The sequence below is a fragment of the Peromyscus californicus genome, unplaced genomic scaffold (genome assembly GCF_007827085.1).
Source record: "Peromyscus californicus insignis strain IS unplaced genomic scaffold, ASM782708v3 Scaffold_3__1_contigs__length_106647218, whole genome shotgun sequence".
Taxonomy (NCBI): domain Eukaryota; kingdom Metazoa; phylum Chordata; class Mammalia; order Rodentia; family Cricetidae; genus Peromyscus; species Peromyscus californicus.
This window is the reverse complement of record NW_026294551.1, coordinates 70,931,858-70,948,217: the sequence shown is the minus strand read 5'-3', so window position 1 is coordinate 70,948,217 and position 16,360 is coordinate 70,931,858. Positions and strand designations below refer to the sequence as shown.

At 49.0% G+C, this 16,360-nt stretch overlaps 1 protein-coding gene across 3 annotated transcripts in view; it reads left to right on the top strand.

Annotated features, from left to right (window-relative positions):
* The window catches only part of Vdac1 (voltage dependent anion channel 1), a 30,617-nt gene that overhangs the window by 1,722 nt on the left and 12,535 nt on the right, over positions 1 to 16,360 (top strand). Inside the window, exons 1-4 of one of the 3 annotated variants that reach the window (XM_052757878.1) lie at positions 12,761 to 12,867; positions 12,979 to 13,048; positions 13,683 to 13,732; positions 16,125 to 16,277. In XM_052757878.1, the coding sequence (XP_052613838.1) occupies positions 12,982 to 13,048; positions 13,683 to 13,732; positions 16,125 to 16,277 (270 nt within the window). In that variant the 5' untranslated portion in view covers positions 12,761 to 12,867; positions 12,979 to 12,981. Of the gene's footprint in view, positions 1 to 12,760; positions 12,868 to 12,978; positions 13,049 to 13,682; positions 13,733 to 16,124; positions 16,278 to 16,360 lie in introns of those variants that run through there. The other 2 variants (XM_052757879.1, XM_052757874.1) reach the window with 2 other exon arrangements.

The window sequence follows — 16,360 nt, the reverse complement described above, 5'->3', positions numbered from 1 at the left end:
AAGAGCAGTAAGCACTCTTAACCCCTGAGCCATCTTTCCAGTGCCAATAAACGCATCTTTTCATGCATTTTTTTTTCATGCCACTCTTCACTACCCCAGCAAGTGACACGTGGTAGGTGCACATTAAGTCGTGGAATCTTGAATACCCGTTAGAAGACACGGGCCTCTCACTCACTTCTAGAGGCTATCCTGGTCTAGCAGAGTCACAGATGTTTAAAGATCTATAATGGCACATACTAACCTACAGCAGTAGCTATGAGAGATGAGAAGGAACTCTTAACATTCCACAACTTCCCAAGTCCTGTGGGAACTTGTCAGACGAGTGTATCTGGGCTTGAAGCAGAGTGATTGTGGGTGAATGGGATTCTGGCCAAGGCCTTCCCTTTCTGACAGGTGTGTGTGTTATGCCTTCCCTTTCTGACAGGTGTGTGTGTCTGGTGGCTTCTATGATCGTGTGGCTTTGAGTAAGGTCCCTGGCCCCAGCTGTAGCAGTGGGTGCTCCCGGGTGATTGCTTTGTTTTATTTCTGATACCTAGAACGAGGCATTAGACTGGCTGGGACCACACAGTACTCATGCAGGACCTGAGGCAGGTGTAGACTCTGGACTCTTGAGGTGGTGGTGGTGGTAAGGGCAACCCTTGAGCACCTTGAGAATTGTCAAGGTGCTCTGGGGCCCTTTGCTCTTGCTGAAATTTCCCACAGAATGATGGACACCTCCAGTAGTACTGATGGAGGGAAACTGGCTGAGAACTGCCAAAGTCGGGAGGTTAGCCTCCACAGGATTCCAGAAAGGCTGTGGTCTGTAACTTTGCACTTTCCTCGGGTTCCCGTGGTAGTCATCAAGAAAGGATGATGGATGGGGGCATGCTCAGCTGCGCCTGGGCAGGGACTGCCATTTCACTGTTAGTCAGAGGATCTAAGCACTTTACCTAGAGCTGAGCAAGAAAAAGCTCCAGAGGGCAGCCTGGGCTCTCAACCCTGATGGACTGACAAAAGCCACAGGGTCTAGCTCAGGTTAAGTAGCTTTCTTATGTCTTAGTTTCTCTGTCATAAAGTGCTTTGTTTGTTTGTTTTTAATTATTTGTTGGGAGGTAGGGAGCTCATGTGGGGGTCAGAGGACAACTTCTGATCTTACAGTCTCCACCTGAGAGTTGGGGTTGTAGGTGTGCACTATCACCCCGGGGTCTGCTGTAGAAGTGTGATTGTCACTGTTGGCCATTCTGGAGCTCGGAGTGTGTGTAGTCTGTGACTCTGCCGTGTATACTTGGTGCCTGGGTACAGGGTAGTTCTCTGCTAGTATCCCACACTGCACTGCTGCTGTGCTTTAAGGAGCCCATAGGTGTGAGTCTGTAAAGTAGAAATCACTGTCTGGTTGGGAACAGAAAGAGATATGTGGCTGGTGCTGGCCATCTGCAGTGGACAGTACCCAGAGGAATCAGTCCTGTTTCTAGCAAGGACCTTGGAGCTGAGTATTAGAAGGGCTAGTTTTCCCTGGGATGAGATGGGAGGTGCTCTTCCAGGACCTGGCCAGACAGTATCCAGTTAAACAGTACCTCTTTATGGATAAAGAGGACTCTAGACCCTGTGGTTCAGGGTGAGTCTGACAAGATGCTCAGAAACCATTATTATAATAGTAAATATGCAAAACAAGGACTTGGTTAGATACCTAGCCACAAATATAGCAACAGAAAATAGCTATTGGACGGGCATGGAGCTCAGTAGAATGCTTGTCCAGCAGGCGGGAAGCCCTGGGTCCTGTCTCCAACACTGTGGAAAGTCAGTGTGGTGGGACACACACTCTGGTGGAAGTGGAGGCAGGAGGATCAAATTCAAGGTGGCATAATGAATTTGAGACTCACTTATGGGCTACTTTATACCCTGTCTCAAAACAAAATCAAGCTGGGAAGTGGTGGTTTACACTTTTAATCTCGTCACTTGGGAGGCAGAGGCAGGCAGATCTCTGTGAATTTGAGGTTAGCCTAGTCTACAGAGTGAGTTCCCGGACTGCCAGGGCTGCATCGAAAAACCAAAACCAACCAACCAAACAAAAACATTTATCCATCTGCTCATCAGTCAACAAGTTACCTGTCGTCTATCATCTTGATGGAATTCTAGTTGTGTTTGTTTCATACCTTCCGTATTAGCCACAGTATTAAGTGCTTTACATTTATGAAAAATGGGGTCAGAGAGACTGACTCAGGGTCTTTTACCTAGAAAGGGGAGTAGGAAGTGGGCCCAGATGCTCTTGATTCCCGAGGCTGAGCGCTTAAAGAACTGCGTTGTGAGGGCTCTTGAGGGGCCTATGGCTATGCTGGAGCCCCGGTGTGCACGGCTAGACCTTAGACCCTGGAGTGCTGGTTGCCCGCATAGCCGTCTCTTCTTCACGGGTGGGTGAGTGGGTAGGCAGGCTGCCCTGAGTCAGCTAATATTCTCCCAAGCCTTGGGAAGAAGACTGCTGTTGGTGGTGGCCCAGCTTCCAGAGTGTTTTAAAATAGAAGCAGCGCCTGGAAAGCCAGGCTGCCCCCTGTGAGACTCTGTGCAGGGGGGAGGGGAGGGCAGCTGCTTTGGGAACACAGCCTGCTTCCAGAGCAGAGGGCCAGTGCCTCGCCAGCATCTGGATCCAGTGACCAGTGACCAGTGACCGGTCCCTGGGCTGCCTTTGCTTGGGAAGACAGTACTGTGCTGTTGCTGGTGTGTGTGTGTGTGTGTGTGTGTGTGTGTTTATGTCTGTCTGGTGTGTGTGTGTGTTTGTATATGTGTGTGTGTAACTCCTGAGCTGGACCTACCTTCTGCTGGGAGGTTGATCATTCACGTATACACACACACACACACACACACACACATACACACACACACACACACACACACACACACACACCACCTCCTCCCACCCCACCCTCCCCCCTCCCTGTCCCTAGGGTTGGGGGATAGGTAGTTGATTTTGCTGTGATCAAACCTGGCCTCTTTTATTTTTTATTTTATGTGTATGAGTGTTTTCCCTGAACATATGTTAGCACATCACACTCATTAAACCCCCCTGAACTGGAATTACAGGTGGTTGTGAACCCCTGTGTGGGTGCTGGGAACCAAACCGTGGTCCTCTACAAAAGCAGCCAGTGCTCTTAACTGCAGAACCATCTCTCCAACCCCGATACCTCTTTGTAAGCTTGTCCATTTTTGCTCTGGAAATCCACCCAAAACTGTTGGAGAAGCAGCGGAACCAAAGTTGTCCCATGATTCTCTCATTCTGAGGGGAATCCTGGGATGGTGATGGAAGCGTTTGGTGGCTGTGTTGCTTTGGCTCCTGACAGTATCTATGTACACTATTATCTGGTTATCCCTGCAGTATAATGAGGAAGTCATTTGCAAAGATGGGCTAGGGTATGGGGTACCTGAGAAAGGGTGTGGCTGTGGGTCTTTTCATGCCCAGAGGCTCTTCTGCCCAGCTGATGACCTCTCATAATCACCTCTAGTTACCGGGATGGTCTGGGAGATGCCATGGCAGGGTGGCTCCTGCTCTTTGGGGAGTTGTCCTGTTCCCCCCTTGCTTTTGGGGGTAGGGGATCTGAGCTCACTGGGGGTGTTACCAGTGTTCAGAAGACTCTACTTCCTGGCTAGGTGTGAGAAGCCACCCCGCTGTCTGTGTCACCCATAGGCAGAGCCTATGTTACATTTGGGGTCCTGGTGGGTGTATGGTGAAGAGTGAGCCTAGTCTTTTTCGTAGACCACTGCTGCCTGCTCCCAGGTGGCTCACAGACACTGAAGTCAAGGAGCTCTGCCCTGCTCTTGCTTTCTGGGCAGAGTGGCTCAGATGTTGGTGGTCCCTCGGAGTGGACTGGGCCCCTATGGCCTTGCCTGGTGATAGGGCTCCTGTCTCAGTTTGAATCGGTTCTTAGAAACAATATGGACACTGTCCAGACAGCTTTTCCTTCTGGCATCTTAAAAATTTCTTTTATGTCAATGGGTGTTTTTTTGTTTTGTTTTGTTTTTTAAATTTTCCGGAGCTGAGGACTGAACCCAGGGCCTTGTGCTTGCTAGACAAGTGCTCTACCACTGAGCTAAATCTCCAACCCCGTCAATGGGTGTTTTAAGTGCACGTATATATGTACACCATTTTTTATGCCTGGTATCCTCAAAGGGCACTGGATCTCCTGGAACTGGAGTTACAGATGGTTGTAAGCCACCATGTGGGTGCTGGGAATTGAATCCAGGTCCTCTGGAAAAGTAGCCATTGCTTTTAACCTCTGAGCCACCACCTCTCCAGTCCCTTCTCTTAAGGAAAAAAAAGATTTATTTTTTATTTTATGTGTCTGTGTTTGTATGTGCACCACGTGTGTGCAGTGCCTGAGAAGCCAGAAGAGGGCACAGGAGCCCTGGAGCTGGTTTTATAGATGGCTGTAAGCCACCATGTGGGTGCTAGAAACCCATCCCAGGTCATGTGTAGAAGGGACAGTGCCCTTCACCTCTGTGCCGGCTCTCTGGCTCTCCGACAGTGTCTTGACTGCAGTGACATGTTGGAACATGGGTGAATTCCACTATTTTCTGTTCTTCACAACAACATTTAAATAATGAGGTAGAATTAAAAAAACATATCTGATCTCCACATCTACCTTCCCCAAACCAAGTTCTCCCCCAAGGTAGCCATCCTGTCCAGATGGGACCCATCTTTCCTGTTCTCTCCCGCTCATTCACAAATTCATGAATGTGTAAAGAGGTGCACGTAAAAAGACCTTACATTAATGATGTGGCATGCTATTTTCTTTCTTTTTCTTTTTCTTTTTTTTTTTTTTTTGAGACAGTGTCTCACTATGCAGCTCTGGCTGTCCTGAACTACTTACTATGTAGACCAGGCTAGCTTTGAACTCAGACATCTGCCTTTTCTTTTCATTCAGCTGTACTTAGATAGTGTTCTGTGTTCTCACATATAAATCTGCCACTATTATTATTGTTGTTTTGAGACAGTCTCATAACTCAGGCCACTCAAATTCCCTATGTAGTCAAGGATGACCTTGAACTTTTGATCCTCTGACCTCCCTCTCCCAAGTGCTGGAATTACAGGCTTCTGCCACCATATCCACCTCAACTCATTGGTTTTGATGGCTAATGGTCTTCATCAGTCTGTTAGGATCCCACTTTTGGCTCATTTTCCTAATGATGAGTGTGTTGGTCACATCTAGGTTTGGTGTAACAGGCAGTGGGCATAGGTTTTGGGTGCCTAGAACACTGCAGTGGGGGTGTTCCTAGGAGTAGAATTAATGCTCAGTTAATTGTCCATCAATTGCCCTCCAAAAGGTGGACTGTGTTCACAGTTTCCTGGATCTCTGCATTGACCTTTTGCCAGCCTTGGGGTTGTCATGCTGCAGCGGCTCTTGGAATGAAATCTGTGCCTCGTTTTGAGGCCTAAAGCAGCCAGTGTTTACCCCTGAGGGTACTGGGTCCCTCAGCCTGGGCTCAGCTGTTTCCTAGTGGGGTTGCTGCTCTGGGGTCTCCTAGTCTACTCTGCTCCGGCTTTCCAGGCTTTCCAGCTGCCTTGCACGGGAAGCGCCTGCTTCCTGGTTACATTGTAATTTTCTTGTTCCTATTGTCTGACCGCAACTTTCTACCTTCCTCCTTTTGTTACAATGATACTCTTTTTACTGAGCAGGAGCTGGAATACTAGCCCTAGATCATCTAGAACTCCCCGCTTGGTGTGTGTCGTCCATCCGTTCCATCCCCCCCCCCCCCCCCCCCCCCCCCGCCTTTATTCTTTGCGCTTCTTCTTCCTTCACTTAAATTTTATGTGTGTGAGTGTTTTGCCTTTGCACATGTGTGTATTTCATGTGTCCACAGAAGCCAGAAGAGGAAGTCTAAAATTATAGGTGGCTGTGGGAGCTGGGACTCAAATCTGGGTCCTCTGCAAGAACAGCAAGTACCCTTAACTCTGAGCCAACTCTCCGGCCTCTGCTCCCCGCTGGTTTTGAAACAGGGTCTTTTGTATCTTAGGCTGGCTTCGAACTCACACTGACCTTGAATTTCTCCTGTTTTTTCTGTCTCTACCTCTTGAGGGCTGAGATTATAGTCATGTGCTACCAAGCCTGGTTTCTGCAGTGTTGGGTGGGGATAGTGCTCGGGACTCTGTGCATGCTAATGCTAGGCAAGCACTCTACCAACTGAGTCTCATCCCACCCCTTAGGCTATTCTCTGGCCTTAGCCTCTGCGGCTGCTGCAGCAAAGAGTACACAGCAAACGCAGCTTGCAATGATACTTTGGGCTGAGGAGACGGCTCAGTAGGTAAAGGCGCTTGCTGCCGGGTCTGAAGACCCGAGTTCAGTTCCCAGAACCCACATGGTGGGAGGAGAGAACTAACTCCTGCAAGTTGTCCTCTGACCTCCGTTGGTGCACCATGGCACAGGCTCACTAAATACATGTAATTAAGAGTATAATATGCTCCACTCATTACATATTTACTCATGAATGCCCATTATGGCCTTGACATCTTTATACACATTTGGACAAACATATGCTTGACAGGCTCTGAGGAGCTTTGAGTTCAGGGTGTGGTGTGGGAGGAGGAGTGGAGGGTGGGAACATGGTGAATGAGCAGCTGTCACTGGCATGTAGTTGATGAGTCAGGAAGATGTCATTGCACCCCCCTCCCCCCCAAGATGGAGGTTATGTAAGTGTGTTGTGTAGACTGCTAGGTGATATACAATCCTTCCCCTCAGAGCTTCCAGTATGGCTGGGTATCCATTCCTTAGGCTGGAGGGGTGTTGGCATAATTTGTTCAAGGTCGGCCAGGGAAGACTTGGGTTGGTAGGCTGGCAGACTGGAGGGGAAGCAGGGAGCCCCGTCTCTTGTGACTTACTGGTCCTCTTCAAAGCCGTCATTGATCATAGCTGGTCTGCCTTGCCTCGTCCTGCTCACCCTGCTGTGTTCTTGCCTCTTAACTGGCATGAAGCCCCCAGGCTGAGCTGGAGGCAGAGCTGTAGTCATGCCTTTTCAGGCCACCTTCTTTCTGACTGTGCACGGGGCTGAGTGCCTGACTGTGCAGGGCTGAGTGCCTGACTGCAGGGTTGAGTGCCCGAGTGTGCAGGGTTGACTGCCTGACTACGGGGCTGGCTGCCTGTCTGTGCAGGGTTGACTGCCTGACTACGGGACTGGCTGCCTGGCCTGTGTCGGGCTGCTCTGCTTCATGCTCAGGGCTGGGCTTCTGAAGGGATGTGGGTGATGCTGCAGAGGGTGGTTCTGTGGAGACAGCTGTGTGTCCACAGGGCATGGTGACTGATATTCTGGTGGGAGGAAGACCTAGGAGGAGGGGCTTGGGTCAGGCTGCTCCCTCCTGGCAGGGTTAAGTGAGTGGGGGCGGGACGGGGAACGCACCCCTCTCTACTCTCACTCCTGGCCTGAGGAACCTGAGCTTCATTCCCATCATGAAGGCATTTCTGAAGTGAGTTCTGAGAACTGTGTGGAAATAGGTGTCTTCTGGGTGCTGTTTATTTTTGTCGGAAGCCTGAGCTGCTCCGGAGAGAGAGGCAGAACTCTCATCTAGTCTCAGGCTGCCCTTAATCCTGCTGGATAAATGCACCACAGGATGGGGTGTGGGTGCCCGAAGGGCAGAAGGGGAAGCCACTGCAACCTAGCAACAGGCGGCATTTGATGAGAACTGAGCTGTCCTTATGCTTAGAGGGGTGTTGCCTCAGGCCCAAGAGAGGATTTGACTCTCCTACTGTACATACCCCAACCCCATAAAGGTGGAGAGCACACCTTCTTGTCTGGGTGTGGACAAGCCTGTCACCTTGTCATAACGGCCCAGACTTGGGGACGTTCTGTTCCCCTCTCTGTTCATGGGACTTAGGAAAGGGTGTAACGTGCATGTGAGGAAGCTGGTATCCACAGTGGCTGACGTAAAGCGTTGGCAGTTAAGACTTGTTTTTGTGTGCTGTGGGTTCACTTACATGCAGCAGGTGCCAAATAAAGGCAGCATGGTAGAAGAGTCAGAAGGGAGCTCCACAGAGCCTGGCCCCCTGCTCTGAGCTCCGGCATCCCGACTCTTGTCCTAGACACTAATCTCCTTAGTGCTGATGATTTAGCTGATATTTGCTGTGGGCTTTTTCTTTTTTGGCAGGTGGCTCTCCACGCTGGGTTTAGGATTAGTGTCCAAAGATGCATTTGGAGAACACTAAATAATGAGTGTCCTGCCTTTTCCTGAAGGTGGGATCTGGTCTAGATGCAAAGGTGTCTGTCTGCAGGGTGAGTCCTGGGGGCTGACTTTTCTGTGAGGCCAGGGAAGAGTAGCAGGAAAGACCTGACCTCTGACAGACTGGAGACACAGCTCAGATGGTAGACTGCAGAGCCCCAACACTGCATACACCCGAAATGCTTGGCCTCCTGCTCTGTCAGATGGAGACAGGAAGATTAGAAGTTCAAGGACATTCCTGTCGACATAGTGAGTTTGAGGCCAGCCTGGGCTATATAAAATCTAGTCTCAAAGGAAAAAAAAAAAAAAAAAAAAAAAAAAAAAAAAACCAACCCAGAAAAACAGGCACGTTTGGGTGCACTATCTAGATGGCTCAAGAACACTGCTGTTTTACTTTATTTATTTTTTGGTTTTTCGAAATACAATTTCTCTGTGTAACCTTGGTTGTCCTGGAACTCACTCTGTAGGCCAGGCCGGCCCTGGGATGAAGGGCAAGGGCGCGTTTTAACATTGGACCTGAGTATGGTTCCCGACTCCCACATTGGGTGGTTCACAACCACCTGTAACTCCAGCTCCAAGAGATTGGTGTCTTCTTCTGGTCTCTGCAGGCACACACACACACACACACACACACACACACACACACACACACACACAGATGTATACACAAAGATAAAATGAAATCTTAAAAACTGGTCAGAATTGGTGGGCTTTGGTGACCTTGGATGCTGTGGATGGGCCTGCTCCCTCTGCTCCTGCCGGTGGGGAGGGACAGCTCTGTCTCCAGATGGCTTGTTTTGTTTGCTTTGCTTTGTTCAATGTTTATTTATTTTATTTTGTATGTGTACATGTTTTCGTGTTTTGTCTGCATGTGTGTCTGTGTACCATGTGCATTGGATCCCCCAGAACCGAAGTTATGGACAGTTGTGAGTCACCATGTGGTACTGGGGATTGAACCAGGGTCCCCTGTAAGCAGCAAGTGCTCTTAGCCAAGGAACCATCTCTCCATATTCCTGTTTTTGTATTTTCACAGATAGCTCTTAATCCAGGCAGAGACAGAGAATGTTCTGGGCTCTCTGCCAAGATGTTCTGCAGGTCTGCTGGGCTGCGTTATCTTTCAGCCCAGGGTTGAATGCTGTTGACTTTTCTTAGGAAGGGTCAGGCCCATCTGGCCTGAGGTGTGTGCCACTTTTCCAGGCCTGAGTGTGAAGTCTCCTGCCTGCCCCTGGGGGTCCATGTGCCTGCGGGGTTAGTTTGAAGGAAGAGGCCAGTGGGAAGAGGAGAGTCCCCAGTTCTAGAAGAGCTGGCAGGGCAGCATCAGGCAAATCTCTGCCCTCTTCTCTATCCTGACCCTAATGTGACCCATGGTTCCAGCCTGTTTATGTTCGAGAAACAAGAACAGCAAAAGCAGGGCAGGGTGAGCAGAGCCTCTGGAGCTGTGCTCTACAGCCTGGACTGCAGACCGGTTAGCACCGAGGTCCACGGTTGGTTCTTTAGAGCGCGTACTTTGTTTGGCTGTGGACTGTCTTTCAGTTTTTTAAATGGCATTTAATTATTTGTTTATTGATAGGTTGATTTATTGTGTGGAGGGCACAAGATAACTTTTGGGAGTTGGTTCTCCCTTCCACCATGCAGGTTCCAAGGATCCAACTGAGATTGTTGGCTGTGGCAGCAAGTGCCTTTTCCTGTGGAATTATCTTTGGCCCTGCTGCAGGCTCTCTGTGGTCTTTGAAGTGAGGACTTTGGTCAGGTGATATTGGTTGTTCTCTGGGGTCACCTGAATTCTTTCCCAGGGGCCTCTCACTTGCCAGAAGCATATAAGCATATTCATGTTTGTGAATGTGTACGTGTGTCATGTTAGGTGGCATGTATGCAGATTCAGTTTGATAATTTAGGTGTACAGTATTTAAAAGTGAAAGGAACCAGGCTGGGAATTTAGCTCAGTTGGCAAAGTGCCTGCCAGTGTACACAAAGCACTAAAAAAAAAAATTTTTTTTTTAAACCACAAAGCAGCTAAAACTTCAGGATCATGGCAAATACAGATTATTTCTTCAGTGGAATAATAAACCTATGTTATAGTAAAATCTTTTTGTTTGTTTGTTTTTTGTTTTTTTGAGACAGGGTTTCTCTGTGTCATTTTGGTATCTGTCCTGGGTCTCACTCTGTAGACTAGGCTGGTCTCGAACTCACTGAGATCCGCCTGCTTCTGCCTCCTGAGTGCTGGGATTAAAGGCGTGTGGCACCACCGCCCCAAAGCCCTAAATTTGACCCCAGCAATGTACAAATGAGGTGTGGTGATACATGCCTGTAATCCTAGCAGTTTTGGGGTAGAAGATTAGAAGTTCAAGGTCATCCTTGGCTATATAGAAAGTTCCAGGCCAACCTGGGCTACATGAGACCCCGTCTCAGGAAGAGGAGAAAAAAAAATGGAACCACTCTTTTGGTTAGTGAAGTTAATGATGCTGGGACAGAATTTTCTCATCTATGATGCCTTTTCTTCTAAGACAGACGGCACAGTGTGTGCTGCCCCAGAGTAGGATTTTAATTTTTTCTATACATCTTGTCAACATAAAACCTTCCAGGAATATAATGTCATCCTTACAGCAGAGACAATCAGAGTTATTCTCTTTCTCTGACCACTGAGATGCTTAATAAATATTTGACTGACTTAGTCATGTATAACAACCAGTGCCCTCTTCTGGCCTCCCAGGGTACCTGCACCCATGTGTGCGTACTCATCCACAGACACATTTAAAAAAAAAAGAGTTTTTAACTTGGTGGTACTATTGCTGGAACCCAGGGCCTCATGTTTGCAAAGCAAGTGTGCTACCCCTGGGCTCTAGGCTAAACTCCCCAGAGAGTACTTTGAAAGTTGCTTTTTTTTGGGGGGGGGGTGTTGTTTTTTCGAGACAGGGTTTCTCAGTATATAACCCTGGGTGTCCTGGAACTTCCTCTGTAGACCAGGCTGGCCTCAAACTCACAGAGATGCCTCTGCTTCTCAAGTGCTAGGATTAAAGGTGTACACCACCACTGCTTGGCTGATAGTTGCTCTTTTTAAAATAAAGACCCAGCGGGGCTAGAAGCTGCTCAACAAGTACTTGCTGCTCTTACGGAAGTCTCAGCATCCACATGGTTGTAACTATATGTAATCCCAGTTCTAAGGGGTCTGACGTTCCTCCCTGGGCCTCCTCAGGCACCAGGCATGAGTGTGTTGCATATACATACATGCAGGCAAACACACACACACACAAAGAATAAATCTTTAAAAACTGAAGTCACACTGGAGTGCAATAAATGTTTACATCCTTGCTAGGTGTGACCGGATACTCCTGTAATCCCAGAGGCAGGAAGATGAGGAGTTCAAGGTCATCCTTGGTTACTTAGTTTCCTTTCCTGTTACAGTGATAAAATACTCTGACAAAAGCAATTTAAGGAAGAGTTTATTGAGGCTCAGTGTTCAAGGGTGCAGTGAGTAGGGCAGGAGGCCAAGGCAGCAGGGTCTTGAAGCAGTGAGTCACAGCCGAGCCACAGTCAGCAAGCGGATAGTGCTGAGTGCTACTGCTGCTCTGCTTGCTCCCTTCCTCAACTCAGACAGTCAGGGAGCTCCATCTAGAGAACGGTGCCACCAGCGGTGAGGTCCGTTTCCTAGGTGATGCTAGATGCTGTCAAGCCTGACAGTATCAACCATCACAGTGAGATAGTGAGTTCCAGCGTAACCTGGGCTAGATGAGATCATGTCTTTAAGACAAAATCGCCAGGTGTTGGTGGCTCACACCTTTAATCCCAGTTCTCCAGGAGGCACAGGCAGGCAGGTCTCTGAGTTTGAGACCAGCCTGGTCTATAGAGTTAGTTCCAGGACAGCCAGAACCGCAAAGAGAAACCCTGTCTCAAAAAACCAAAAACCAACCAAACAAAAAAATCAATTTTTTACAATTTTTAAAATTACATTTAAAAAAAGTAATATATATATATATATATATATATATATATGTTGTTATTGGTGTGCGCGCGCACGTGTGTGTGTGTGTGTGTGTGTGTGTGTGTGTGTGTGTGTGTGTGCACGTGTGCGCAGAGGTCAGAGGGCAACTTGCTGGGGGCGGGGCCTACCATGTGGGGCTTAAGGATTGAACTCAGGTAGCCAGGCTTGGTAGCAAAAGGCTAAAGAGCCCCCGAGTCATCCCGCTGGCCTCAGATTCCCTTTTGTAGCACATGCCTGGGTTTCTCTTCATGGGGAGGAGTTACTTACCTAGCTTGTCCTACAGGAAAGGTGGTCCCCGAAATGTGAAAATTCTGTGAAAAGTCGGGCTGGTGGTGGCACGTAAAAGTACTCTATTGATACTTGTTGAGAGCATGAAATCAGAGCCATCCGCAAAATACGTCGATTGCCATGGGAAACTGATTTCCCCTCAGTTACCGGCTGAACAGCCGGTGTTTGTAAGAAGATATGTCGTATTGGCGAGAGGTCTGCGGTTCAGTTAAGTGGCTGGCTCCTGGGAGTGTGTCTTTGACAGTTCATTCATTCATCAACTATTGACTGACTCTCCCTGTGCTCTGGGTGTGTGCTTAGGCCTGGGGCTGCTAAAGACAGGTTGATCACCAAGCGCCTCCAGCTCTGGCCTCAAAGGAACGGCGAGACGGCTCCCGTCACACGCACACCTGGCAGGAAAAGATGCCTGGGACTTTTGAGCTGGGTGATTTTTATTGGTTGTTTAATTATATCAAATAACTTTTACTGGTGGTAAACTAATTTTCATAATTACCAAATGCGTTCATTCATATTGGTGCTTCTTTTGTTGTGGCAGAAGATGGCTGTGCCTCCCACATATGCTGATCTTGGCAAGTCTGCCAGGGATGTCTTCACCAAGGGCTACGGTGAGTGTTGGAGGAAGGAGTCGGGAGCAATGGCGGAATGGAAGGCCCTTCACCTACAAACAGGGTTGGCATGTTTGGGACACTTGGTGGTCAGTTCCCAGCGGCAACTTATGTATCCAGTCCAAAGGATGCGCTTCCTGCAGCTCTGCGCCACCTGGTGGTGAGGCCCGGGCATTGCAGGACAAGTAGCTGATGTAGTCTCTTGCAAGCTCCAGCGTCTGCCCTGATAGAATGCCATTCTAAATTTAGCCTGATGGGCCCACCAGGCCTGATGACTGTGTCTCTGCCAGCTGCTGGGAACCTCCCCCCACCCCCAGGCCCTGCATGGGCACCGATGCGGCCTGCATTCTCTCTGTCTGCCACTGTTCCACTGGCTTCCCATAAGCAGCGGTGGAGGCCAGGTACCCCCATCTCCTAGGGCTGCGGTGAGTTTCTTTAAGCCCTTCCGGATGGCCAGGAGGAAGGCAGAGGTGGCCTAGCCTTACGTTTTTATTATTTTTCTAGTGCTGCAGATCCAATCTCGGGCCTTGAGCTTGTTAGCGATTGTTCTGTTACCGCGGACCTACCCCTCCTACCCCTCTGGCTTAGTTAGTTAACCTGTTTGTGGTTGTTTTTTTTTTATTTTTTTTTTTAGGCTTTGGCTTAATAAAACTTGATTTGAAAACGAAGTCTGAGAATGGATTGGTAAGTTGCTCAACTTGCATGGGACAGTATATTTGTTCCTGACCAGTCGGGGCTGCTGTGGCCGGGCTGGCAGGGCCAGAAGCAGCTGCCTATCTGGCTTGTGGCTGTTTGTGCTTGCTCCATTGTCCTCTCTGTGTGGCAGGTTCTCTGGGACTCCAGTAGAGTGGCCTCTGGTAAATGGTCCTTACGTTTGTCGCTTTCTTACAAGTTGTTTTGTGGTGTCGGAAGGGACTCAAACTCTAGGCCCAATCACTGTGGGCAAGTGCTCGGCCACTGACCGAAACCTCTAACCTGATCCATCCTTGATGTTTCTTTCTTACTTTAAAATTGAACCTTTCTTTCTTTTTCTTTTTCTTTTCAATAAGTATTTAACTTTATTTTATGTGCATTGGTGTAAAGGTGTCAGGTCCCCTGAAACTGCAGTTACAGACAGTTGTGAGCTGCCATGTGGGTGTGGGAATTGAATCCAGGGCCTCTGGAAGAGCAGTCAGTACTCTTAACTACTGAGCCATCTCTCCAGCCCTCTTCCCTTTTTTCCTTTCTTTTTTTCCCTTCCTTCCTTCCTTCCTTCCTTCCTTCCTTCCTTCCTTCCTTCCTTCCTTTCTTTCTTTTAGATTTTTGAGACAGGGTTTCTTTGTGTAGTCCTGGCTGTCCTGGAAATCCTTTTGTAGACCAGGCTGGCCTGGAACTCACAAAGATCCACCTGTCTCTGTTTCCCAAGCACTGGGATTAAAGGCGTGTGTACCACTACTCAGCTTCTCTCTCTCTCTCTCTCTGAGACAGGGTCTGTGTCGCTCTGGCTGTCATGGATCTCACTCTGTAGACCAGGCTGGCCTTGAACTCAGAGAGGTCCACCTGCCTCTGCCTTACAAGTGCTGGGATTAAAGGCATGCACTACCATTGCTCAGCCTCTTTTTTCTTTTTAAAGACTTGTGTGTGTGTGTGTGTGTGTGTGTGTGTGTGTGTGTGTGTGTGTGTGAGAGAGAGAGAGAGAGAGAGAGAGAGAGAGAGAGAGAGAGAGAGAGAGAGAGTTTTTTTTTTTTTTTTTTTTTTTTTTTTTTTGGTTTTTTCGAGACAGGGTTTCTCTGAGTAGCTTTGCGCCTTTCCTGGGACTCACTTGGTAGCCCAGGCTGGCCTCGAACTCACAGAGATCCGCCTGGCTCTGCCTCCCGAGTGCTGGGATTAAAGGCGTGCGCCACCACCGCCCGGCTGAGAGAGAGTTTTTGTATGCACCACATGTATGCAGGAACCTGGGGAGGACAAAAGAGGGTATCATATCTCCTGGAACTGGAGTTACTTTTACTGGGCATTGTGAACTGCATTGTGGGTGCTGGGACTTGAACCCACGTTCTCTACAAGAGCAATAAGTGCTCTAAACCACTGAGCCATCTCTTCAGCCCTATTGACCTATACTTTTATTTATTTTAGTTTAGTTTTTTTGAGACAGGGTCTCTCTACATGGCTATGGATGCCCTAGAACTCACTCTGTAGACCAGGCTGGCCTCAAATTCACAGAGATCCACCTGCCTCTGCCTCCTGGGTGCTGGGGTTAAAGGTGTGCTCTACCTACCTAGGTTTTTTTTTTTTTTTTTTTTTTGGTTTTTTCGAGACAGGGTTTCTCTGTGTAGCTTTGCGCCTTTCCTGGAATTCGCTTTGGAGACCAGGCTGGCCTCGAACTCACAGAGATCCACCTGCCTCTGCCTCCCGAGTGCTGGGATTAAAGGCGTGCGCCACCACTGCCCGGCCTATCTAGGTTTTTAATGTTTCATTATTATTTAGATACATCCTTGTTTTTAGGTTGTATCTACAGCAGTTGTTGGAAGGAAGAGTGTGGGGTTTAGAATTCTGCTGTGTCAGCTTTTGCTCAGTGGCTCTCTCTGTCTGAGGCTAGAGACAGCATGGAAGCTGGGTGGTTTCCTGTCTAGACTTCAGGGCCTTAGGGGTGGAAGGAAGCTATCTTCCAAAGAACTCCCCAGAAGGTTCCTTTTGGTAGCAGGCCTTTCACTCCTTTGTATTTTCAGTATCTAACTGAACTGTAGAAAAAGTTCTGCCTGGACATGCCAGGGACTCTTGCTTAAGGACCTGGAGAGGTGCTGAGGGCAGGCTGGACTGTGGGGCTGAGAGGTGCTGAGGGCAGGCTGGACTGTGGCTGAGAGGTACTGAGGGCAGGCTGGACTGTGGGCTGAGAGGTACTGAGGGCAGGCTGGACTGTGGGCTGAGAGGTACTGAGGGCAGGCTGGACTGTGGCTGAGAGGTACTGAGGGCAGGCTGGACTGTGGGCTGAGAGGTACTGAGGGCAGGCTGGACTGTAGGCTGAGAGTACTGAGGGTGGGCTGAGAGGTACTGAGGGCAGGCTGGACTGTAGGCTGAGACTCTTTCTCTCTCCTTTAAGGAATTTACCAGCTCAGGCTCCGCCAACACAGAGACCACCAAAGTGAACGGCAGCCTGGAAACCAAGTACAGATGGACTGAGTACGGGCTGACGTTTACAGAGAAGTGGAACACAGACAACACCCTGGGTACTGAGATCACCGTGGAAGACCAGGTAAGGCTGGCTGGCTCGGCTCATTCCCATCACAGCACCCACGGCCCTGCCCTCAGCTAACATGTACCACCTCTCTCTTCCGT